At 43.3% G+C, this 27330-nt stretch overlaps 1 protein-coding gene across 1 annotated transcript in view; it reads left to right on the plus strand.

The window, feature by feature from the left end:
- The window catches only part of CADPS (calcium dependent secretion activator), a 476711-nt gene that overhangs the window by 405031 nt on the left and 44350 nt on the right, over window positions 1-27330 (plus strand). Inside the window, 3 exon segments of the mRNA XM_070360581.1 lie at window positions 3122-3196; window positions 4082-4165; window positions 26578-26610. Coding sequence (XP_070216682.1) covers window positions 3122-3196; window positions 4082-4165; window positions 26578-26610 — 192 coding nt within the window.

The raw sequence follows: 27330 nt of genomic DNA on the forward strand, positions 1-27330 counted from the left end.
AACCTTTCCCAAAGTAGGTTTTATTTAATTCAGATTACAGTTTACATATAAGAGCTTCCCTGGTGGTTCAGCAGTAAAGAATCTGCCTGTCAGTACAGAAGATGCAGGTTTGATCCCTGGGTCAGGAAGATCCCCTGGAGGAGGAAATGGCAGCCCACTCCAGTATTCTTGCCTGGAGAATCCCATGGACACAGGAGCCTGAAGGGCTACAGTCCATAAGGACAGAAAGAGCCAGACACGACCAACCGAGCACAGCACAGCAGAGAGAATGTATACACACATGTAAACATTGTAGTAATCAGTAACTGTAGTAGTGATTCTGCCAGATAGCAGTTCTGGGTTTCTAAATCATGTTTCTGAGCATCGTTTCATGACTTTGTTTGATGAATATGATTTCTACTTTCACAAGAGGTTTAATTCTAGCCCCACTGAGGAGAAGAGGAAATAGACTGGCAGAAATGAACATGCTCAAGTTTTTCCTCTGGAAGTCAGAAGCAGAATAATCATGGCAGATGCTTTTTTTCATAAGTAGGAAAAAAAGAAAGATGTAGAAGCGTGGAGATCCCAATATTCACCAAGAGAGAAAGGGAGAGACAGTGATTCTCCCTGGAGAATGCTCAGGACTGTGTTCCACATGGAAATACTGAAGGTAGGAAGAGGCTCCCATGTCTCCATAAACTTCAGCTTGGATTCCTTAGAGAATGAAAAGGTTTGAGGTTCTCTCACTTCGGAAGCCAAAATAACATTGTTAATCTTCCAATCAAGAGCCTGAATCTTCCTTAAAAAAAAAAGATTTATTTTTTTATATTTGACTGCCCTGGGTCTTCCTTGCCATGCAGGGACTTCTCTAGTTGCAGCAGGCGGGGCTACCGTCTCTCTAGTTGCGATGAGCAGGCTTCTCTTTGCAGTGGCTTCTCTTGTTACGCAGCACAGGCTCTAGGTGTGCAGGCTGAGCAGTTGCAGCTCGCAGGCTCCACAGACATTTGGGGAGGGATCGAACCCTGGTCCCCTGCATTGGCAGGCAGATTCTTAACCACTGGAGCACCAGGAAGCCCAAGCCAGAATCTTTCTTAGAGTGTGGAGAGTGATTGCCGTTGGCTTTGTTTGCCATTTCAGCCAAGTGTTTCAAGAGAGAGTTCCTGTTCTCAGTGATGTTCTTTGCTTGGTTAGAAGCCCCTTATTTAATATTTCACATTATGTTAGTTTGCCTGCAGCTAGCTTTCCTGAGTTAAACCTCATAATTAATTTAATAAAGGTGAATCATTTATAGTAATTCTAAAGAAAATCTAGCAGAGGGAGGCAGTCACATAGGGAGGGAAAGTAAGCATGTGATTCTGGATCTTATCTGAAGACCTAAAAATGAATTTGGAGCTTCGTCAGTACTCCTGAAATTCTTTTGCTCTGACATCTTTCTTTGTGTTTCTAACACAGAATCCTGCAGATAGTTTTTCCATTTACCTGGAAGTTTATGCCACTTACCAGTTTGTGCCACTTTCATGAAGCTACCAGTAGAGCCAACATGGACCATTCCTGTTCTTATTTTCCTCTAATCAACTAAAATGAAAAACTAAAATGATAAAGCAATTATCCTTCAATAAATTAAAAAAAAACTAAAATGAGATGACTGATGGTGATCGCTCCCTCGCTTTATCTTCTCTTTTATGACCTTGAACAAATATTTGAATTGCAATTATAGTTGACAAAATGGTTTCTCATCTAGACCCTCAGTATGATCTTCAAAGTAGATTTTTGAGCTTGAGAGCAGTACTGGCAGGAAAGGACTTAGCCCTGGTTTTATCATCATATTAATAAGGCTAAATGTCTTCATACAGAGTTTGCCTCATTCTCTACTAGTTTCCCTCCCTTATCATTGGTCCTGGGCAGTAGTAGTATTACCTGTTTGTTTTGCAGATGAGGAAACTGAGCCAGATTTTCTTAGACATCTTGATTTACCAACTTTGCACTGGGACTTCATCTCAGTCTTCCAATTACAATCAGAATTCACCTATGACTTGAAGTGAATTTACCTAATTCACATCCGTTTGCTCCTAATTGCCAGTTATCAGAATATCAAACCACATTACTATGGCTTATTGTTTATGTATGTTTTCATAACTTTTTGGATGCTTTGTTTAATTTTTATTTTTCTCATGAGTCCTTTTGTCCTAATTTTTATTTACACTGTTTCTTTTCTGTTCCTAATTAATCATCCTTCTGAAAGTTTGCTAAAGAGTGGGTAAGTGCATTTTCCTTTCCAAATAGCAATGTTTTGCATTGTTATTTTTTATTAAGGAAATATGGAATAATTCAAATGGATACTAAAATGATCTAATAAATGTCAAGGAGCTGGCATGCAGTATCTTCTGTTGAAATCGCTTTTCCTTTTTCCCTGGCATTTGCAGCAGATTTTTGTTTATGTGGGGATTTGTTTTTGCGTTACTGTTTAAGTTTTAATTGACAGTGGTAGTACGAGAAATCAAAAAGCTTAGCAGTCGTCTCAGGAGAACCTATAAACCTGGGTCTACTTCTCCACAAATGAAGAAACTGAGTAACTGCCACAAGAGTTCCTGGAGAGATACTTTGCCTTTAGACTGAGTCAATCCCTGGGGATATAACTGGGTGGCTCTCAGGCGGTAACACAAAGGATCCGATGACTTAAGAACAGTTTGTGCAAAATCAGTCAGTCTTGGTCACATTCCCTTTGGAGTTTGTGATTCCCAAAGTCATATCATCCAGCAGTTTCCTAAAGATAATTTTCATCCTCTATATTAAATCAGTGCGGTGTCTTGTTTTATAAGACCCAGATCAACACACTGCCAGACCATTTGTTAAGCCACCCCTGCATCCTATTTGTAAATGTGTGTGGCTACACATATCAAAGCCAGCAAAAGCTTTGGGTAAGGAACAACGCGTCTGGTCATTTTTTTTTTTTTTAAGAGCTTCTGATCTTTCTTCATCAAAGACATGGAGTCAGAATCTTACAGCTGCTTCTGGGACTATGGAAATAAAATAGGTCTGCCGGCCACATTTTATTTATAAATCACGTTGTCTAAAAATTACTGATGGATGCAGTGCCAGCACCTCCCAAACATGCTAATGTTTGTCTTTCTGTGTTCTTTAGCATCAATACCATTCAAAAATAGACGAACTAATTGAAGAAACTGTTAAAGAAATGATAACACTCTTGGTTGCAAAGGTAACCTTCAGCTTCAGGTGAAATGTTTCATTGTGAATATTGCTTTGTTATGTCTGCGTTTCCATTAAAATGTAACACGTTAAAAAGTTGCGCTGGGTGCTTGTATTTCTCAGGAAACAAGATAGTATGTCACCCAGCTGCAGCTCTGAAGGAGTTTTCTGATGATTGTGAGCCCGGCGAGGATGAACTGATGAAGTGGCATATGTGACCCTAATAAACATGTGTCCCCCAGTGTTACAGGAGGTTATGCAGGAAATATTTGTTTTTCAGCCCTGACAAAGTTAGCTTTTTAAAAACCGAAAGTTAAATGGTAATAAGGAATTCTGCCATCATGAAAACCCCCTTTCCCCTCGTTTCACATGCAGTGAGAGTCATAATAAAACATAAAAGTCAGATAAAGCTATTTCAGTCATCCTCATGAATTATAGAATTTTAACTAAGTAATGCTGAATGGGAAGACATTTATATTTGCCAGTGCTAAACTTCTGTTTCCCCAAAATTACTGATAAAATACAAATAAAAATAGATTGGATTAAATGTAGTGCTAATATGTAACGTAAAAACTGCTTTGCGCAGTTTTGGATTTTGAAAAGTGCATTTAATATTATCGCATGCTATATGCAACTCAATAATATTTTGTCACTTTGCACTTCTGTAACACTCTATATTTGCAATCACATAATAATGAAGAGAAAGCCGAATAAGTCAAATATTTCTATGTAAAGGCAGTCTCTTCCTTTCCCCAAAGACAGGAACCAAATAATAGAACTTAAAAATGAGCAAGGGCTCATTGCTGGTCTCTGGGAGGTTGGGAAATGTTGCTCTTTATTATGGGCAATTATAGTTTGAAATAATGATTCTTTTCCCTTTTTGCTATTTTGCTAGTTCGTTACAATCCTGGAAGGAGTGCTTGCAAAATTGTCCAGATATGATGAGGGGACTTTGTTTTCTTCTTTTTTGTCATTTACCGTAAGTAAAGAGCTTCTTTCTTTCTTGGTTTATGTTCTAGTTTGGGTTTGGGTTTAGGGGTGAGGTGCTTTTTATGTCATTTTGGTTTAAGGTTTGTATATATATGTTCATTGCAGTCAACTGCTAATGTATAATAATAACACAGGAAAATAAGCAGAACAGTTCATAACAACAAGTAATCCAAATCATTCCTATTTAATTTTGTATAATATGTACGTATGTATGTATACGCATGTACACAGACACATATATGTCTCTATTAATATATGTATGTATCCAAAGAGGGTTGCCAGTTTGTGTTCACCTTAGCTAGCTCAGGTATTTCTGGGCTCCTTTTCCTGCAAATGAGGAGAATTAATTTTAGAGATTACCAAGCAGAGATCTAAAAGTCAGATAGAGCTCCTAAGTAGATGTTGTTTGGTCCTCACCATATCAGGTATACTTTTCTTTACTGAATTAGCTGCCCACGTTTAAGAATCAAGAGAACTCAGGGATGTCAGTATTCCAGGGTGTCTTCATAAGGCAGGCAGGCAGCAGCCTTCGGTCTGCATGTGTGCGTTGCAGCAGTCTGTTGGAACTCAGTCGGTAGTCCCTACAGATCAGAGAGGTGTTTACCAGTTCCCTGTAGCCCCTTTCCTTGCCATTTTGCTCATTCCTGTACTGGCCTGGGCTTGGAGACACTGGAGCTTACAACTTCTGCTGCACATGATCCAATCTGTACACATTCAGAAAAGCTCTAATTCTGTGCCAACACGCCGCATGGACACAGAAGTACGATAGGTCATGGGGAGAAGCCGGACTCATTCTCTGTAGGTAAGTGATCCATGGAGATGGTGGCTTAAATGGGCCACCAGTTCGCCCTTCCTTCTGTGCGAGGTGGGCACCGCTGCTGCGTGCTTTCTTGCCATTTCTCACAGCAAGGTTTTTGCTGGCTGGTAGACCAGCTGTTTTCCTCTCATAACACCGTAAGAAGGGCAGTTAGTTTAGGACCTGCTATTTATGGGTCCTTCAAAACCTCTCTTCTAGGAGATGAAGAATCTCCTAGACAGGCATCGAATGCCAAGACAGAGCCCAGCACGGGCCAGAGGAGGAGCACATCGTCATCTGTGGAATCCAGCAGACCTGGGTTCAAATCCCATTACCTGTATTAACCCGCTGTGTGATCTAGAGTAGGTGTCTCATCCTCTCTGAGCCTGAGTTTGCTTTTGGTTTGTAGGAGGCATGCAATTGTGTCCTTTGGTTTTCGGTTTATGTTTCTCTGTGTTAATTCATGTCAGCTACCAATGTTGTAGGCAAGTGGAAAGTAGGTAATTTCTTCTGTAATGAACTGTCATGATGATGATAATGTGAGAAGGACTTGGCATAGTCGTAACACATAGTAGGTTTCAGTAAATGGCAGCCTTGATTAATAAAAGATAACTAAGAAGGTGATTATGCATTACAAACTTAATACATGTTTACAAGTTCTTTGCAAATATATCCTGCTTTGGTCTTTCCCGAATACATACATTAGATTTCCTGGGAATTAAGGGAAATGTAGACAGAAAACATTTAAAGCAATTTTTAGATTGTATGTATGTACTTTATCTATGTGCTCAGCTTATTTTGGTATGCAGTTTTGACCTTCCCATGTGTAAGGATTGAACTTAGTCCTTAAAGTGTGATGGCCTTGGTCTCTGGAATCTGTTGGCAAAGTTGGGATGGGAAAAGGATGATGACAGAGAACAGCAGTTTGATTCACTCAGTAGGACCACCCATGATGTGTCACAGCCAAAAGGAACCCTGTCCAAGCCATTTCTTTGATGAACCAAAAAACCAAGGCCCAGAGACAGGGAGTAATCTGTCTAAGGTCACACAGCAGCAGGAAGAATGAGGACAGGAACTCAGGTCTTCTGCCAGCTTCTCCCCACCACCAAACAGCTTCCTGGAGAGAGTGGGATTCAGCTGGCAATTGCCTGACACTAGAAGGCAGATGGGCATGTGAGCGGGAAAGATTCATAAAGAAGGATTCAGGGCACACGAGTGGGAAGTACTAGATAATCTCTCATTCCTCAGTGAAGTCACGGAAATGGTGAAAAGAGAACTAAAGGCAGCATTTTTGGAAAACGCTATCCTGACATCCACAAAAGATAACCACTTTCTTTGAGTCTTCATTTTGAGCAACTGTTTTCGCTGCACTGGATTTGAACCAGTGCAAACCATAAAAGCCCCTCTGCTCTTCCTGGAGCAGAATTCAGTCCTCTAAGGATCCCACCCTAATGCCAGGGGAGCATTCCCCTCTTACCAGGGGACCTAGTGAAAGGTGATCCGGAGAAGACAGGAACGTGGGGCCAGGGGGATCCTCACAGCAGGGTAGAAACAAAGAAGGCCTAGCAGTGCCAGAGTGTTCATGCTAGAATTCTCATCCTCTCAGTCTCCCCTTTGGGAGACATTTGCAGCCGCACAGCCCGCCTCGTGAAGCTCCTGTCACCGCGGGACGCTGCGGGGCTGTTGGTGGGCCCGTGACTTCCCCTCCTTAATGACACTCCTCCCACACGCTCGGCTCCCCCAAGGCCAGAAGCACCCACTTCTCATTTGCAGCCTGTGTTCTCATCCCTGCCAGTGCTCCAGCGCTGGAGTAGGCGAGCTATGCAGAGAGGTGGCAGGAATGTCTCCACACGTGGATCCTGGGCTCCTGCCCGAATCTCACAGGGCCTTTGAAGACTGCCTGCGGCACCGTGGTGTTAACCATCCCAGAGCGGGGTGGAGGTCGGAGGCCTGTGTGCAGGCAGCAGGTACTGTGGACCAGGCCTTGACACCAAGGACAGGGGGACCAGCCAGGAGTCCTGCGACCGTGGACAAAGGCTTAGGGATGCTGCCGACAGCCTGGCAGGGCTTCCTTCACTCGCTCCCGTTTCCGATTCAATTCCTTAAGCATTACTGTGCACTCACCGCATCCCCGCCTCGGGGGGGCTGCCAAGTCTGAGCCGTGTGCTCTGCCCCCCAGAAAGCTGACAAGTACCGACAAATATGCCACCCTTTTCCCCCTCTTTCTCCCGCTGAGCGCCTCCTTTCCTGGGTGGGCTTGATTTCATGGTCCAAGCCAGACATTTTGGAAAACGTCTGCAGTGGCACAGAGCAGGCAGGAATATTTATTTCTCGTCTCCATCTGCATTGCTTCCTCTCTTGGAGAGGAGCTGGGGGGAGGAGGGAGGAGGAGATGTGTCTTCTCCGTGCCAGCCTGAGAGGCGCCCAGGCACACCCCTCCTCTCCTCCGGCTCCAGCCCCAGCAGCGGTAGCAGCCCGGGATTTAGGGAGGCAGGCGCCTTTCGAACTTTTCAAAGATCAGCCCAGTTGGAAGTCGCAATTAGCAACCATCCGCCCATTTCCCCCGACTGCAAGATGTGCTTTTGTGTGGGTTGCCTGCCTGGAAGACTCCCTGTCTTTGTGGGTAGCTTGGCGCTGTTCTTTTAGGAGGCCAAGAAGGGGGCCAAACAGGTGTCTAGGTTGTCCTCCCAACAAGTTAAAATCTTTGCCTTTGTCCTGTCCGGGTGTTACCAAATTGCTGTTTCTAGAATCTGTCTGTTGGCTTATGCATTCATTCACCTGGTGTGTGTTTACCCCAAACCTGTGTGTTGTGAATCATGTCAGTGCCAGAGACCCAGCAGTGAGTGAGGGTGGCATGTTCTCTGTCCTTTGGGAGCTTACACTGGGGATAGGAGACAAAGAAAAAGAAGAGAAAGTTATTGGGGCTGGGGCCACTGCTGTACAGACCACAAACTGGAGACAGAGAGAAGGTGGGAGGCAGTGTTCCTTCAGCTGTGATGGTCCTGGACAGTCTCTCTGAGGAGGAGATGGAGGGACCAGTCTTAAAGGGACCAGACATGGGTAAAAAGGAGAGGAGATGCTTCTGGACAGAACAACAGCTACCATGGCCACGTGGCAGGAAAGCAGAGAAGACACTTCCACAGGGTACTTTGAAAGGAACATCAGGAGGGTTTAAGGATTGAGGAGATGCAGAGGGTAGATTCAGTTGCAGGGGACAAAGGTGGGAAGCTTGAGAAGTGTGATTTATGGAGAACTCAGCTAAGCCAGATGAGTCCTGAGAGTAAGGGATTCAGCGAAGAAAGACTTCATAGGGTGGGGAGACTGGGGGCGGGACACCAGCTCTGCCCCTCACCAGCAAACTGTGTGACCTGGGACACAGGACCACCCCTTGGCTTTGAATTCCCCTCAGTGTAATCTGATGATAGCTATGGTAGATGAATTCGAAAGTCCAAAATAGCTACAAGAGCTTCAGCTCCTATCCTTTAAGCACTTGCTAAGTGCCTGGCACAGGGCTAAGTGCTTTAAATATATTTTTTCTTGTCGAATCCTCTGAACAATCCTGCTGCAACAAGGCTCTCCTGCAAATGATGAAAGTGAGGCTTCAGGAGGTTAAGCCCTGCAGCTTGGCCAGCCTTCTGTCTCCCTGTACACTCCGGAGCCTCCAAGGAAAAGGGAGGATGTAAGAGGCACCCACTGCCCGCGGACAAAATGATTACATCAGATTCCCTGAAGACCCCCTAAAATTTACCTAAGATTTCCCCCCATCACCCACATCCATTTGAGATGGTCACAGCATAGCATGGAAACTGCTCAGGTTAGGGAGAATAAAGCCCATGTTAGGGCTATTGAGGGGCCCAAGCTCCACTGTCTGACCAGTCTCCTAGGTCTCAAATTACCCTCACTCACCCTTTTTCCCTTTTGTCAACATTTTAATTGTTTTGCCGCTTAGATATGAAATGCAGTGGACATGCTTCTCTTCCTGCTAGAATCTGAGGCCAGGGCTGATGTTCATGAAGATGAAGCAGCAGCTTGGACTGCTTCTGTGCAGAGCCCCTGATGGCAGGCCAGAGAGCACGACTGCCAGCTTGGTCAAAGGCCAGAACTGGATTCACAGAAGGGTATTCACTTCTGTCCACAGAACAGTTTGATCAGGAAGCAGTTCAAATTGTAGCATGGGCTGAGGTTGGTCGTGACTTATCAGTGTTACCTCTGATGGTGTTCTATTTTTCCTTTGGCTTCAGGGAACACCAGCAAGGGAGAAATGGCTTTTTACAGTGTGGGCTGGTGATGGCGGTGTAGACAGAGAGGTCTTGGTTCTTCCTCAGAGGGTAACCTCATCAAATTATCAGATGCTAGATTCATGTGATTCAAGTCATTTGGCTTCTACACTTCAGAGTAGAGGTGCCTGCCTTGGACAGAAGCACCAGCCATGGTAGTAAATACTTACATGCTTTGAACATGACATGTGCCAGGCACAGTGCTAAGTGAATGACATGAATTTTCTCATCCAATCCTCACAATCACCCTATGTAATAGATATGATGATTATCCCATTTAACAGATGAGATAAGTTGAGTAATGTGCCCAGCTGAGTCTTGAACAGCTGATAAAACTCCACCTTAAATCTACTGCTTAATTATCACCAGAATGTTATTCCCCACAGAAGCTAAGAAACCCATGCTGCTGCTGCTAAGTCGCTTCAGTCGTGTCTGACTCTGTGCAACCCCATAGACGGCAGCCCAGGCAGGCTCCGCCCTCCCTGGGATTCTCCAGGCAAGAACACTGGAGTGGGTTGCCATTTCCTTCTCCAATACATGAAAGTGAAAACTGCAAGTGAAGTCACTCAGTCGTGTCTGACTCTTTGCGACCCCATGGACTGCAGCCTACCAGGCTCCTCTGTCCATGGGATTTTCCAGGCAAGAGTCCTGGAGTGGGGTGCCAAACCCGTAGATGAAGGTAATTAGTGACTCTTCCCAGAACCATCGACTGTCTGTGATCATTCTTAAGGGAAAGAGTCATGTATTTCTCACATCTTACCAGCAAAAGTATGTTATAATTTACCCACCAGCCAATTAGTTTTGCAGTAAAACCAAAGGAGTAGACATACAGAATCTCCCCACTTCCTTTATGCATTCTGAACAATCTTTAGTTTTATGCTGCTCCATTCAGTACATGTTTATGGAGCACCTACTATGTGCTAGGCACTGGGAGCTTAGCAATGAATGAGAGAAACATTATCTCTTATTGTATATTCCTATGAGGGAGACATTCTCAACAAGTAATTTACAAGCGTAGCGATTATTCAGAGAGTAGCTGATGCAATTGGACCATAGCCCAAAGAGACCCAGCCTCATCTGGGAGACCATAGAGGAAGGGCATTTGAGCAGAGGTCTAATAGATAAGTAAAATCTCACCTGGTAAAGAAGAAAACAAAGAATGTCCAAAGTGCAAAGACTTGGAGAAGAAAAAAGTGAAAGTGAAGTCGCTCAGTTGTGTCTGACTCTTTGCGACCCCATGGACGTAGCCTACCAGGCTCCTCCATTCATGGAATCTTCCAAGCAAGAGGACTGCAGTGGGTTGCCATCTCCTTCTGCAGGGTGTCTTCCCAACCCACGGGATTGAACCCGGGTTTCCTGCATTTCTGGAAGACGCTTTACCGTCTGAGCCACCAGGGAAGCCCCGAAGGTCTATTTCATTCTGGAAACTGGAAGTTCATTGTAACTCGGGGTCGGGCCAGAGCAAAAGGGGCAAAATGACAGGGATGGCGTTGGATGGAGTTAAGGATCTAGTCCGGAGCCTGCGGTTATGGGATTTAAGGGTTTGCACGGAGACACTATGGAAGTTGATTCAGTTGGAGAAGTTAAGAGAGGCCATAGAGAGCCCAGCTGCCTGCTACAAGCTAGTGTTGGGTTTGTGGTCTTATCGTTTTGAAGCTTCGAGTCACTAGTGGAAGGCAAGACTTAGGTTGTCTAATGTGTTTTGTTCATATGGACCAAACAAAAGCAGCTTGCCCTGAAATGCTCAAGAACTGTAAAATACTGATCTGCTATGTCTTCTATGGACTTCTTTCATCAGCTGCTCCCCAGTGTTTCAGAGCTTGACATCCATTTTGGGGTCTATGACAGATAATTTTATCACCTAGTAGGACATCATCCTCATTCCAGTTCATGCCTTGAAAACACACATGACAATTAACATACCTGCTGTCCAAGGCAGCCCTTCAGAGGAAATAAAGTAAGCATCCAAAGTTAACCATTTCCCTTAATATTCTTTAGTAAACAGGTAAGTATTCAGCATGAGCATGACACAGACACAGCATTTTCTTTAGAACACGAGGTGCTGAACTACAGGGTGATAGAAAGGTCAGCTATGAAAGAAATGCCTAACAAACTTGTGCATGGCTTCAAACAGAACATAATTGTTCTGAAATTAAAAGATAGAGATTCTGACCAGACCTCTGAGTCACATGCAGTGGGAAGCTTATCTCCAGAAAGGTAGAAGAAGAGACATGATTGTGAAGCCCAGACTTACAGAAATGTGAGAAAGTCATTGAACATTTTGGAGTCTCACTTTCTTCATCTGTAAAGTGGTGATGCTAATACCTACCTCAGAGACTCGAGGGAACAGTTAGGTACAAAGTGAGCATTGGCCTTGTGTGATACCTGGCATGTTATGGGGGGTCCCATAAATAGCCATTCTTAACCTTCCTTCAACTTTGAATATTCATTGGAAGGACTGATGCTGAAGCTCTAATACTGTGACCACCTGATGTGAAGAGCCCACTCATTGGAAAAGACCCTGATGCTGGAAAAGACTTGAGGGCAGGAGGAAAAGAGGGTGACAAGATGAGATGGTTGGATGGCATCACCAATGCAATGGACATAAGTTTGAGCAAACCCTGGGAGATAGTGATGGACAGGGAAGCCTCGTGTGCTGCAGTCCATGAGGTTACGAAGAATTAGGTACAACTGAGCAAGTAAAGAACTAAAGAGCCTCTTGATGAAAGTGAAAGAGAAGAGTGAAAAAGTTGGCTTTGTCCATGAGGTTACAAAGAATTAGGTACAACTGAGCAAAAAGATTCAAAAAAAAAAAAAAAAGTTGGCTTAAAGCTCAACATTCAAAAAAAAAAAAAAAAAGCTCAACGTTCAGAAAACTAAGATCATGGCATCCAGTCCCATCGCTTCATGGCAAATAGATGGGGAAATAGTGGAAACAGTGAGAGACTTTATTTTGGGGGGGGGGGCCCCAAAATCACTGCAGATGGTGACTGAAGCCATGAAATTAAAAGATGCTTGCTCCTTGGAAGAAAAGTTATAACCAACCTGGATAGCATATTAAAAAGCAGAGACATTACTTTGCCAACAAAGGTCCATCTAGTCAAAGCTATGGTTTTTCTAGTGGTCATGTATGGATGTAAGAGTTGGACTATAAAGAAAGCTGAGCACCGAAGAATTTATGCTTTTGAACTGTGGTGTTGGAGAAGACTCTTGAGAGTCCTGTGGACTGCAAGGAGATCGAACCAGGCCATCCTAAAGGAAATCAGTCCCAAATACTCACTGGAAGGACTGATGCTGAAGCTGGAAACTCCAATACTTTGGCCACCTGATACAAAGAACTGACTCAACGAAAAGACCCTGATGCTGGGAAAGATTGAAGGTGGGAGGAGAAGGGGACAACGGAGGATGAGATGGTTTGATGGCATCACTGACTCGATGGACATGAGTTTGAGTAGGCTCTGGGAGTTGGTGATGGACAGGGAAGCCTGGCATGCTGCAGTCCATGGGGTTGCAAGGAGTTGGACACGACTGAGCGACTGAACTGACTGACTGAGCAAGTAAGTAGCAACAGCCTTCCTTCAGCTAAAACCTTTGGGAAGGTTGAAATGACCCTAATGCTTTTAACCAGCAGTTTTCTCACTGGTTCAGTCCTTAGCATAGCATCTTTTCTCCTAAGCAACCCATACTATTACCTGTAACAGAATCAACCAAAACTCTCTAATAAGTTCCTACAACTTCCATTTCAGCACATTTCCATATCCGGAAATTGGATTCCTCAAAGATATTTTCCATTAACTTTAGTATACTTTTAGCATTTCTCATTTTAATTCTTCAGGAACTTTTCATTCATACACTTTTCATTCATTCATACATACACTTTTCATTCATTCGTACATACATTCTAGAATACCTATTAATCAAAATGATTCCTTTACCAGAGTTGAATCTTCCATTCTCCAAGCATATGTTAAATTGAGCCAAGTTTATTTCAACATACACCAAGCCATACTTACTTGTCTAGTTCTGCCCCTTACCATATTATAATCTTGAACAAATTAATTAACTTCTTGTCTTAATCTACTGACCTATACAATAGAAATAATAATACGTAGATTATGTGGTATTTTTAGAAATAAATGAGAAAATGCTATATATCTGCAATGGGATAAGCATTCAGAGTCACAAAGAGTTGGACAGGACTGAGCGACTTCACTCAAGCATTCATTATTTGTTTTAATACTGTTATGTTTGTGGTTGTTAACTGTGGTTATATCAGAGTCCTGAGTATTACAGTCAGTTACTTAATCAGCCACCATGTTTTAAATGATGGCTCTATGCGAATTATTGAGCTAGAGTAGACTAGGGAAGATTGGAGAAGGAAATGGCAACCCACTCCAGTGTTCTTGCCTGGAGAATTCCAGGGACGGAGAAGCCTGGTGGGCTGCCGTCTATGGGGTCGCACAGAGTCGGACATGACTGAAGCAACTTAGCAGCAGCAGCAGCAGCAGCAGCAGCAGCAGCAGACTAGGAAAGACTTTTTTAAAAAAGACTTGATTTCTGTTAACTGAAAGTTGCAATCTAGAATCCATACAACAGAAGGTCTTGAGATTTTCTGGTCCATTGTTTCCAGTGAGGTGCTCAGTTTCTACCTGCTGTTAAGAGCAAATTCTTGGCAGTTCTTTTGACGTTCACCTTTAATGATGTCTTGTTGGTAGCTTGACATTGACCAGAGTAAAAGTGCTTATACTACAGAAATTAGCAGATTCTACCAACCAAGGCTGCTGCTTCTTCCCTTTCTTCCTCCTCCTCCTCCTCCTCCTCCTTCTTTTTGACAGCCTTTCCTAGTGTATCACTGAGTATTTACCAAATGTAGGGGACAGTCTATATGTTACGTGAGAAGGTGTCAGATGTGGCAAAAACTCAGTATTAAATAACACCAAATTGTGAGAAGATTCTTTCTTTTTTAATTGTATTTCCCTCCATATCCTTCTATCAAGGAGAAAGTTTCCTTTGAGTGTTTGCCTCTCATACTTCTCCAAATTTTCAGATCTTCATGCCCAACAAAAAGAGAGACAGACAGACAGAATGAGCAGCCTCAGACATAGCACCCTTAGCAGGCAACCCTGTCTACCTAGAAAGTAATCACTTCATCATACGTATGTTGTATTTATTTTTATGCTTACCTTTTCTTCTTGAGAGTGATACTTAGTTTCCATTTATGGCAGTGATACCAGGTTTCTTCTTAGAATTAAGTATTTAAAAAGTGAGCCAATTTAAAGGAGATATTAAGTAAATAAGTAAATATAGTACATACAGATGGCCCATGGGCAATAGCCCAAATCATGAAGATGGTACTGAGGCCAAAAGTTTGGGAAGTTGTGATACATTCTAACCACCCCATTTTGCAGTTGTTTACACTGAGCCCAGAGAAGGAAAATGACTTGAACAAGGCATTTTGACATAGAACCCAGACCTCCTGTCTTATCAATGTGTGTGTTTTCCCTGATCTTTACCTGAGATGTGGTGGAGGGGGTGGGGGGAGAAAAAATGCTTCACTCTGTAGCAGACCTAGCGTGGCTCTAAGAGACAGGTTATCTCTGGTGGCAGCTTTAAGCAGTGTATACCCTTGAGTTCAGGGTGAGCCAGCTGCAGGGATGGGGAAGGCAGCAGGGGTGACAAGTGGTGCCCTTGTGTAGAAACATTACTATTCAGTACAGGCTACCTCGGCTCAGCACCAGGGCCATGTGGAAGCAAGGCCACGAGTAAGACGTGGCTCCTGGCCTCTTCCAGCTTACATTCAGTTGGGCTTCTTGGTGTTGAGAGATGTTTACAAGATAAAACCCAAAAATGCCAGAAGTGGGCAAGGGCCCCCTACTTTTTCGTTATTGTTGTTTCTTTATTTTCTGGCTGTGCTGGGTCTTCGTTGTGGCAAGCAGTCTCTGCAGTTGCTGTGTGTGAGCTCCCTGCAGTGGGTCCTGTTGTTGCAGAGTGCAGGCACTAGGGCAGGTGGGCTCAGTGGAGGCGGCGCATGGGCTTAGTTGTCCTGGGGCAGGTGTAATCTTAGTTCCCCAACCAGGGGTCGAACCTGCATCTCCTGCATTGGAAGGCAGACTCTTCACCCCTGGACTACCAGGGAAGTCCCAGTATAACCAAATAAAAATAAGCCTTTATTCCTTCATGGAGAGTTTACAGATTAGAGCTTTCCATTCTGCATTTCCACATTTCCCCTAAAGGGAGAGGATGTCATGTAAATAGGCACATGGAAGAGCAGCTCAGTAACCTTGAGAGGACACAGACCCCGGAGTCCAGCGGACCCACATTCACACACCTGCTCCATGATACTGCTGACTTTGGGTCCTTTAGAAAGTCACTAAACCTCTCTGAGCCTCAATTTCCTCATCTCTAAAGAGTAATAACCATCACCCCTCCCAGTGTGAGGGTTAATTACCAATAAATCGCTTAGCCTCGTGCCAGGGAAATAATAAGCTTGTGACCATTGTTGAGTCTCAGCAGCATGAGAAGAAAGACTGGTTTTGGAGGAGCCCTTGAGCCTTGCAGAAATCCTCCCTGGGAAGTAATGGTTGGGACAGAAATGAGGGAGAGTGGAAAGAAAAACAGGTCTCCTTCCATCAGGCATCTGTTCGGAAGCCCCAGGGGGGAAGAGAGATGAGAACATACACTTCCTGGACCCAGTCTCGGAGCACAGTACCCTGAGCAACAGGAGACGCGAACAATTCTCCTCGTTAATGAGGCTGCGGCGCCTAATCAGCGCATGGAACAGAATGCTTTTGCTTAATAGAGATCATTTCCCTGCCTCTTGCCCAACTCCCCAGCAGTGCCAGCAGCTCTTTGTTTGATGAAAGGTGGGGACTTAGAGTAGTGTGGTGGGATGGGCTGGAGGAGGTATTATTACCCTCATTACTATGATAATAGTTTAATCACGATCAATATTTATGAACATGCACAGAAGCCGTGCAATCAACCAGCAGCCCTGCAACTCGTGTTCTTGCCTAAGGAGGCTTTCCAGGGAAGCCTGGGCTGTCTCCTACCTTCCCCAGTCCCTCTGAAGCTCTCCAGTGGTCCTCAGAGGTTATCTCAAAATATCCATGATGGTTCCATCAGTTGTTACCTATGAAGTCTTGTTGTGATGATAGATGAATAGCATCATAATATTACCTCCTGGGACTTCTCAGGTGGCGCTAGTAGTAAAGAACCCGCCTGTCAGTTCAGGAGACATAAAAGATGTGGGTTTGGTCCCTGAATCAGGAAGATCCCTGGAGGAGGGCATGGCAACCCACTCCAGTATTCTTGCCTGGAGAATCCCATGGACAAAAGAGCCTGGAAGGTTACAGTCTGTAGGGTCTCAAAGAGTCGGACACAACTGAAGCAACTGAGCACAGACCCTCTTTGCTTTTCAAAGTGGATCCATAAGCCATGATCTGGATTTTATCCTCAAACTTAGGTGAATTGTTTTGTGAACAAAGTTATGGCAGGGTAGGGGCAGCATATGCAGTAATGAGTCCTTTGAAGTCAGATCCATTTTTGTTCAAATCCTAGGTTTGCCTCATGTTAGCTGTGTTCCCTGGGGAAAGCAGCTTAACCTCTCTGAGTGGTAGTTCCTTCACTTGTAAAATGAGAAGACATGTTATGAAAAGAATTGGCTAGAATACTATAAATTAGTCATCCATATTTTTATGTACAACTTCATATCAAGTGACTTCCCTGGTAGCTCAGTCGGTAAAGAATCTGCCTGCAGTGCAGACCTGGGTTTGATCCCTGGGTGGGGAAGATCCCCTGGAGAACAAAATGGCAAACCACTCCAGAATCCTTGCCTGGAAAATCCCATAGACAAAGGAGCCTAGTGGGCTGCAGTCCATGGGGTCGCAGAGAGTCTGGCCCAACTGAGCTACTAACACTTTCCCTTTCACTTTATATCAAGTGTTCTTTCTGTGTTGTCTGTGAAAAGACAATTGCTTTCCCAAAATTCATAGAGCCAGTCATTGAAAAAACAATAGTGAGAGACTGAATTTAGAATCCAATACTCTCTTTCTCTTATCTGAAAAAAAAAAATGTTTAGGTTCCACTTGTAGGCAATTTAGAGAAATTTTATTTGAAAACATTTTGATGCTTGACTCCTGTCTTTCAAATGTGAATCACATTTTGAAAGCCAGTGATTATCTTGCTGAGCAGCAGCCTTCTGATGACCTACCCATAAACAATTTTTGACATCACAGTTCCCACATCTGGTAAAAACAGCACTTCTAAAATCCTGCCCTCCTAAAAAGGAAAGTGGAGGAAGATGGCTTCACACCGAATGTGCATCTGTGCGGCATGAACACGGTGCTGACACGGGCACAGCACTTCCCAGTTGGCCAGAAACAACCTTGATCTTCAGCGAGCATTGAAAACACTTCAGCCCCTCTGGTGGCAGAGCTCTGGGAATCCGTCATGCTGTCTGCAATTCCAGATCCACTTCAGGGTTGCGTTTTTCTCCAGTGCTCAGAAAGTGTTGGAAGGGGCTTTCACTGTAATTGTCACTTGGCCCCAAGCAAGAGCCACCGAGGTTTGCTCAACTGCTCACCCGCACACACAGTCCCAGTACATCCACCCACTGGCACATTCTGTCTCCCCCAAGCCGTCAGTCCCTCGGTTGGCACTTACAATTCATTCCTCTTCCCAAGATGCACTTAGAGCATCCAGATTATGTATTGAGGGGGGTTTTTGCTAGGTTTTGCTGCTCAGAAACAAGATTTCAGTCAAGCAAAAACCTTGAAGAAGTTACCCTGGAGAAGATACAGTCTTCCTGCAAATGCTAGAATGCTGAAAATTCTATCGCTGGTTTTGTTCTTTTTGCAATAATTTCTTATGAAAGAAATATACATACATATTTGAAATGTGAAATAGTACAGAAACACAGTAATAATTTTTTAAAAGCAACAGTTCTCAGTCCCATCTCTTTCCACTCTCAATCCCTTATTCCACAAGGGACCCTTTTAAACAAGTTGGCTTTTCTCTTCCTAGCTCTAAGTGCTGTTCTTAAATTGCTCTTTCTGGTTTATCGATCATAGAGATGATTTTTTTCCCCTGCTATAGTAGGTAGAGCGTTACTCACTGTACTCTCTCTGTTTCTCCTCCCAGCTCCCTTCTATTAGGTGCATCTATATTACCAGCACTCTCTTGGAGTCTTTATCACTTTACATAATTCCCATCCACCTTAAGTTCTTGTTTGATCCACAGGATGAGGCTCTTGACACTCATGGCTTCTTCCTTCCCCTTGCTTCTTCTTCCAACTGATCTCGTGTTCTGATATGAGAATTGAATGACACACCTCTTCATTCTTATCACTAAAAAACGTAATAACCTATATGTATGAATGTCTCTTGAATCTAGACCAGAAGTGTCCAATAGAACTTTATTCAATGACAGAGCTATTCTGTATCTCACCTGTCTGATACAATAGCCACCTGTACTTGAAATGTGGCTAGTTCAACTAAAAAGTTGGATTTTTAGTTGCATTTCTTTTTCAGTTATCTAAATTTAAATAGCCACTTGTACCTGTCTGATAGTGCAGCGCCAGAACAAGCTCAATATACAGGTTTGACAACCTAGAACAACCTGATTTTCCAACAGAAATGATATGAAGAGCTGACACACAGTTCTTACTGTGAACCAAGAGCTATTCTGAAAACTCACTTAATAACCCGTCTACTCCATGAAAAGTTCTATTATCCCCATTTTATCGATGAGGAAAGTGAGGCATAGAAAAGTGAAGTAAGTTGTCTAATAAGTGGTAGATCTAGAATTTGGCCCCACGTCATCTAACCCCAGAGCCTGCGCTCTCCGCTGCTTCTCCACACTGCCTCTAAGCCCTGTTAGAAATGCCCATGTCCTTTTTCACATAGTTCCAATCTGCTGATTAATGATGGACCACGCTTCTCCCATGTTATTGGCCTGAATGATGCTTATCATAGGGGCTTATGTGCACGTATAGCCCATTCCATTTCTGCCACACAACAAAAGAGAGCATGAGAACTAGAGACTGAGGAAACAGAAGGGCACATGTAGGGACGCAAGGCAAATTAGCTGATTTTACTAATGGAATAGAAAGGCTGTTCATTTGGCCTGCGGTTCCAACAGTAGTAACAGTAGCAAGTACTGAGCACTTGCTGTGTCCTTTATTATGCCCCGTGTGTGTATCATCTTAGTTAAACCTCATGACAGCCCAGAGAGGCACAGATGACGTATCTCAAAGGTACCGAGAGTATTAATAAGGTGGTTCATACAAAACACTGAAAACAGTGCGTGGCGCAGAGTGACTAGGCAGCACGCACTGCCTGTTGTAATCTTGCTGCCTCCCTGCCGGTCCTGCCCGCTGGGCCCTGCTGCGTTATCTGGTACCTGTGCAAAGGGTCTTTATTTATCTCTGTTTTTTCCCTTTCCCTGTTACTGTAGTTTTTCCTGGAGCCTCATTTCCAGAGCTCTTGTTAATATGAAAATATTATTAACCTTTTGTTTTCCTGCTAGAGTATCTATGAACTTTCCAAGGTGTGGGAAGTGTTCCCTGCTTCACATCCTTCCTAGCAGCTGCCTCATACACCATCTAAGAGTTGCATTTCTGTAAGAAATCCAGAGAAGACCCTGAGCTCTGTTCCCTATTATCATAGATAAGGACAGGAGGCCAACAGGCTGGACAAGTAGACAGTCAACTAGTTAATGGTCATACTGAGATGAGACATGTACATTTCATGATTTTTCCCTACCCTCATCCCAATGGCTTCCACTTAAGCACGTTCTAGTCCAGAGGTCAGAAAATTTCTTCTGGAAAGAGCCAGATAGTAAATATTTTTGACTTTATAAGTTGCATAGTTTCTGTCACAGCAACGCATGCTCTGCCTTGTAGCATGAAAGCAGCTATCAGCAAGATGTAAATGAATGGGTATGTCTGTGTTCCAGTAAAACTTTATTGATGAACACTGAAATGTCAATGTCTTGTCATTGTCTCATGTCAGGAAATATGATTCTTCTTTAGGTTTTCTTTCACTTAAAAATGTGAAAACCATTCTTAGCTCGTGAGCTACACAAAAACAGGCAGCAGACTAGATTTGACCCACAGGCAAGAGTTTGCCAACCTTTTTGCTAGTCTGTAAACTACAACTAAGAACTCACTTGGTACAGTCGCTCCCAGCTAACTACATGTGAGTTAGACACTAGTAACAATATTAGCTAATATTTCTTAAGCTCTTACTGTGTACCAGTTATTGTGTTATTCCAGAGAGCACTGGAAGCTTCTATCCTGGGTACAGAATAAAGAGTACCATGCTCAGCAAGTCATTCTTTCAACACTTTTTAAATTTTTTATTTTATATTGGAATACAGTTGATTGACAATTTTGTGTTCATTTCAGGTATACAACAAAGTGATTTAGTTATACATACACACATATCTACTCTTTTTCAGGTTATTTTCCATATAGGTGATTACAGAGTGTTGAGGAGAGTCCCCTGTCTTTGTTGATTATTTTTCATTTAGCCTCTACTGTATACCAGGCAGTGTAGATAGTGAGGAGAAAAAAAAGAAATTCTTATTCCTCATGGAGCCTACAATCTAGACATGAGGATAGTGATAAATGATAAAATTCAACTAATAAAGATAAAATCATTTTATAGATGGTAGTGGCACGATCTATGATACTGAGATACCGAACTGCCTCAACTCTCAAAAAATAAAAAAAAGCCGATTTCTAAGATTTTCTTGGTTAGGGAAATGGAAAAAGAGGCAAAATAGCATCATGATCTTTGCAGCAGATATTTCACAAGCCAAGCACTGAAGTAGATATTTCTGGGCCCTTGAAAGAGCAGTGTGGTCAGCATTTTTTAGGCAAAGGCAGAGAAATCAGCTCAGAGCTCTTGTGAAGTCAAACAGAAATGGGTGGAGTCAGCTCGTGCAGAGAATAAATCGTTGGCTTGGTTGGTTTTTGTCTTTTTTTTTTTTTTAAGGGACCACAGGGAGAAAGAGAGCTCAGGCAGTCGCTAATGCAGTGGTATCTGTTCTGACTTCTTTTTTCTTCCATCTTTGCGTCCTACCCACCAGATTTCTGTTTGCAAAAAGGGCCTAATCCACTTTTTTTTCTTGTCTGTGCATTGATTTAATAGTATCAAACCCTGAGGTCCTCGTGGTCTGCACCTGGGTTGCTTTTTCCCCTAATGAAGCAAGAGAAGTGGTTTAAGCCCCCGCCGTGCTCCCTGTCAGAGCCACACAATGATTAACTCAGGTCCCCTTATTAGGACCGGGCAGAAGAAAATCCCTTAGTCATCAGCATTGTGAAAATCCCAGAATGGTGAGTGTTCAATGAAAAGATTACCTTTGGGCACCTGAAAAATAATGGGGGAGCTCAATAGAGTAACCATTAAGCCTGTCTACACACGCTAAGTCAGGTGGAGGGTCTAGGTAATTAGCTGGGACATTCAAAGCCAGAGAAACCATTTTGGACCTTCTGCCCTGAGTCGGCACAGATTATTATTCAAATCCCTCAAATATTTTTCGAGGAAAAGCCATTTTAGGTTGTGTCTACATACAGTGAGAAACAAGACTTAAATATGACTGGTTAATAAAAGTGGTTTGATAGATTTTTTTTTTAAACTGGATTATAGACAGCTTGGGGGATGTGAGGTTCAAAGCTATAACTTACTGCCTGTGTGACTTTAAGCCAAATTGCTTCCTTTCTTTCAGCCTCAGTTTTGTCAGCTGTAAAATGGGATTGTTAATAGGACTCTTTTTCAAAGATTGTTGTGAAGATTAAATATAACAAGTGCAGTCTTCCTAACTCAGCACCTGGCAAGTAGGAAGCACTCAAGAAATGTTACTTATAATTATGAGTCGTGGCGGGGGACGTGACTCATTCTGGGTGTTTGGAGAGATTGTGCATTTAGACACCATCCAAGGAAGGGTCCGTGAGTCAAGCATCAGTGGCTTCCGTCCCTGTCCCCTAATGCAGTGCCCAGAACCTGAGAATTGTTCTTTCCTGAAGACCTGTGAAAATACGACCTTCACCCTTGGTCTCCATCAACTTCTCCTAGTTTGTGTGTCTCTTCTGAACCCAGAATTGGCTCTGTCTGGTCAAGGGGTGAGGGTGGGGTGTTTATGGATACTGCTAGAGAGGAGGCAGGCATTCTTTGTCCCACCATAGGGGATGGTGGGAAAGTAGGGAGTCTCAGGAAATGAAGTCTGGCTGAAGTCACAGTTCTTGCCTCTCCCTTGGAGGACGGTTGGGTCCCTATAGAGAAAGGATGGTATCTGGGCAAACCCCTCTCCCTCAGCCTTTTCTCCTGTGCCACAGGGTACTTAGCTTTGTACCAGTGAGTGCTAGGGATATGTGGTTGGATGTACAGAGCGCCCTGACTTGGGGAATTGCCCTCTCACTTGTGCCCTGGCTCGGGCAGCCTGAAGAAGGGAGTAGAAGGGAACACTGCCTCGGTGTTCTAGAGAGGAGTCCACTGCATATGGTGTTCACGGAATTGACAGGATGTTTGCCAGACTGAGAACCAGCTAAGATACCTGCTGGAAACCTGGGGAGATTCCAGCATCCTTTTTATGGTGAGAAATTGCTCATGGACTAGACATGAGCAGTGAAACTGTCACCATGGCCACTGGGATGTGGAGCTGGTACTTGATCTACACCAGGAATCCAACATTGGAGTAAGAAGAGGTACAGGTAGTAGCTTTTACCACATCTTCAGCGCTGTTCTTCACCCTTAGCTGGATTACCTCGTCCAGTCCCCTCCGTATTCCTTTGAGGAACATTATAATTGTCCCATTTGCAGAGTAGGCTCAGAAGTTAATTAACTTGGTCAGTCACCTGGTGTGCGCTCAGATTTTCTGACCCTTGACAATGATTTGAAAATCCCTATTGAGTTGGGAGGATCTGGTGCTTCCTCTCTGCTTAGCATATAGCTGGCCAAAGACAGAGTCCTGTGGATACTAAAAAAAAGCACCTAAAGGTAGCACGTAAAGGTTACATTAAGCAGGAAAGGGCTCTCTAGGGGCCACAGTTGGATCCTGGTTCTGTCAGCTTACTCACTCTGCTACATCTCGACATGTACTGAAAAAACAGACAAACGAAAAAACAGAACTAATGATAGCTTTCTATCTTTTTTTAAATTTTACTTATTTACTCATTTTCGGCTGTGCTGGGTCTTCTTTGCTGCACACGAGCTTCCTCTAGTTGTAGCAAGCGGGGGCTACTCTCAGTTGCGGTGCACAGCCTTCTCCTTGCGGTGGCCTCCCTTGCTGCAGAGCATGGGCTCTGGGGCACCCAGGCTTCAGTAGTTGCAGCACACGGGCTCAGCAGTTGTGCCTCTGGGTCTCTAGAGCACAGGCTCAGTAGTTGTGCACGGGCTCAGTTGTCCCATGACATGAGATCCTCCTGGACCAGGGATCGAACCCATGTCCCTGCATTGCAATGTGGATTCCTAACCACTAGACCACCAGGGAAGTCCCAGCATTCTGTCTCTTAAGAAGATGAGCAACAGACAATGGGAAGCAGTCTTAGAGGTAATCTCTCATGTGAGGAAAGGTTCACGTCGGAGCATCTTGCATACCTCGTGCTTGAGCTCCTCCAGCAAGGTGTCCTTGGTCACAGAGACAGCCAGCGCCTGGCTGGACCAAGATAGCTATTTTCACCTTCCTTTAGAGTCCCATGGTGTTCCTCGTCCTTCCTGATTGTATGCTCGAGAATTACCATGACCTAGTTCAACCCTTCTACGTTGAAGGTCCTTGCTGAACTACATGAAGGTTTTCATTTCCTTTGCCATTAGTCCTTCCTTTTCCAGACACTTCTCCTTCACTTTTCTTGTAGAATACACTTCCAGACCGCCCTGGGTCCTCAACATCTTCCTTCAAGTTCAGTGGCCAGAACCAAAAATGATACAGCACATCTTTCTAAATAATAATAGGACCACAACTTATTCTGAGCTGTTTTTTATTATGGGATGGGAGAAAGGTTAATAAGGTTAAGTGCAAGTCAGCAGTTATCAAGTTTTTAAAAAAGACCCCTGAACTAAGTGCTGGTGCATGCAGCAGAGGGGATGATTTTCATCCTGATACAGAGTTTACCTTATCTTCCCAATCTGATTTGAAAGGAATAGGCTCTGACTGGTGTCCTTTTCTGGGTTAAAACTGCATGTTGGTGGGAAGAGTGGGCGTGTTGAAAGGTTGATCATTTCAGCTGTAGCAAAACTCTTACCAACTGCCAAGCACTCACTCAACAGAGCAAAGGAGGCAATTTGTAGCTGAGAAGAATTATTTTGTCAGCAACTGCCTGCCTGACCACTGAAGCTTACCTTCCTCACACTTTCCACCAGTGGTGAGAAGATCGGGAGTTCAAAAGGAAAAGTTAGGGCTCAGGAGCCCCGCATGTTAGTTGGGCTTCTCTGCCTTTCGGCCCAGGTCACGATCAAATAAATTTTTAAATTCGGTGGGTTTTAATATTCTAAATTGTCAATAGATAAGATTAATAGCTCTCCCCACTTTTGCAGGTTGGCTTAAAAAAGAAACAATACATGAAAATGTTTTGCAAAGTGAAAAATATTATAGAAATGTTAAATGTTAATGTACATAGAGGAGACATGAAAGGAGAGTCACCCTCATGCTCAAACTAAATTCTAGAACAGGAATAAAGAGGAAATAGTTCAGGTTGAGAATCATTTAGCAAAATGTTAATTATGCAAAATCTAGAAAGCTTTCCTCATACTCCCCATAACAGCCCAGAGTGGGTTCACTCCTTCACCCACCATGCTTTGCAAGTACCCAGCTTTATATGCAACCCTTTGGGCTTTCAGACTGACTCCTGCAGTGACTTCTCCATCTTGTCTGCTTATCCCTTAAGCATCCTGAAGCCAGCACTGGTCACTAGCTTCTTCTTCCTTCTACAGATTTTCCCTGAGTGCCCTTTCTAAGCCAGGTACCAAATGAGTTACAGGAGACAGCTATGGGCAAGACATGACATTGTGTGGGAGACAGACATTGCAGAGAAATGACTGAATTGCAGTTGCGATCAGAGCTGCAAAGAAAAAAAAATGTAGGGTTCTCAGAGAATCTGTAACAGGATACTCTGGGAATCGTCTAGGGTGTTGGTGATTTCAGGAGATAGGACGCATTGTCCTCTCAATAATTGACTAATCAGTGTGTATTCCACCCTTCAAAGTTTATGAAACATTTTCTCATACATTTTGTCACTTGATCAGGTGGGTTATCAACCCTACAAAGTACACAGTGCTGTCACCCTATTCTAGAAATTGAGTAACCTAGGAGAAGGGACTCCAAAGTGATGATCTGAAGGTCAACTATTAACAGTTCTGTCACTTACAGAACTTTTGACTCCAAATCCTGAACTCTTTCCACTCTTCCCATTGGCTCACTGATTTCTCCTTTTTTGTTGTTGTTTAAGTTTTTAATTGTGGTAAAAGTCACATAATATAAAACCTACTATTTTAACCATATTTAATGGTACACTTCAGTGACACTAAGTACATTCACATTGTTGTACAACTCTCACCATTATCCATCTCCTAAAATTGTCACCTTCCTAAATTGAAACTCTCTCCTCATTAAACACAAAGTCCTCAGTCTCCCACCCCACACACCCCCCAGCCCTTGGCATCTATGAGTATACTTTCTGACTCTATGAATTTGACTATTCTAGGTATCTCGTGTAAGTGGAATCAGAAATATTTGTCTGCACCTAATGTAGATTGGAATGCATTTTTAAGGTTAACTTTATATATACCCTAAGAGTTGACATTTTAAGAAGTGACTTTGAGAAAAGAGCAACAGGGACAAATACCCCATTGGATGTTTTCCTGGGAGACATGTGGGTAAATGTGATTCCAGTACTGGGGTGCAGCGGGAGGGGAGGTGCTAAAATCCTACTTGGCTTGCAGCCAAAAAATCCAAACATAAAACAAAAGCAATATTGTAAAAAATGTGATGAGGACTTTAAAAATGGTCCGCATCAAAATAATAATTGTTTTTTAAAGGGGAGGGAGGAAAATGCAGAACTCCCACACTAGGTCCAGTGTGTCAGTAAAACTTTGCTGTCTTTCTCTTTTTCTCTCCCTCCCTCTCTCTCGCTCTTTTTCTCTCCAAAACAGTGGGTCTCTCTTGGAGAAAAAAATAGCAAACAGATTTTATTGTTTTAGTACCTTTCTTGTGTTTCCTGGTCAGCTCTGTCTGCCAGCAGATTGTTTTAACTCTGATGGTGATACAGCATCGAGCTGTGAACAACTAAACATAAACACCAGCCTCACTTCCATCCTCTCCTTTCCTCCTTAGGTGAAGGCAGCTTCCAAATACGTGGATGTGCCTGTGAGTATTTGAAAACTGTTTTTCATGGGGGGAGGGGTTGGCTTTCATGAGAATTTTGATGGTGCCTTTTCATTAGTTGCCACTAAATTGTATAGTCCTGACTTGAATCACCAGAAGAAAGGAAGGCAAGAATATTTCCTGGTAAAATTGTTTTGAGATGAGAAGAAGGTATGGTTTCTTTCAGCAGGAAAAAGAGATTGTATTTGAGGGTGACCCCGGTTCACTTTTGTTTCCATCTCCATTAGTTTCTCTGGCATATTTCATTCTGTTATCATCCGGCTCCCCTCTCCTCCTGTGTGCACACCTTGGGAGTAGGGCGGTGAGCTAGAAATTTGCACAAACATGCCAGCATTTTTTAAAAACAAATTCAGAATTTGTTCATTTTGGGGTCAATTCTGCAATTGTTTTAAAGAAACCTTACAAAAGTGCTTATAATTAGTCCAGACCTCATTAATGAAGAGAGCTCTCCAAGTTCACAGATAAAGCACTCAAAGTTGCCCAAAATTTACATTTAAATTGAGGTTAAGTACTACACATGAATGCTAGAGTGTGGGATTACCTGTGATAAATCAGGATACATTTATAGAGCGACTTGGGCCTGCCTATTAGCAAAGTAAAATTGGAGAGATTTAAATATATTCCAATAAAGGGGAAAAGAAAATGATTCTGTTTCTCCATTTCTAACAAAAGAGGTGTGAGTCTATTATAAAATATTAAATT

This window comes from Bos mutus, chromosome 22 (assembly GCF_027580195.1).
Source record: "Bos mutus isolate GX-2022 chromosome 22, NWIPB_WYAK_1.1, whole genome shotgun sequence".
Taxonomy (NCBI): domain Eukaryota; kingdom Metazoa; phylum Chordata; class Mammalia; order Artiodactyla; family Bovidae; genus Bos; species Bos mutus.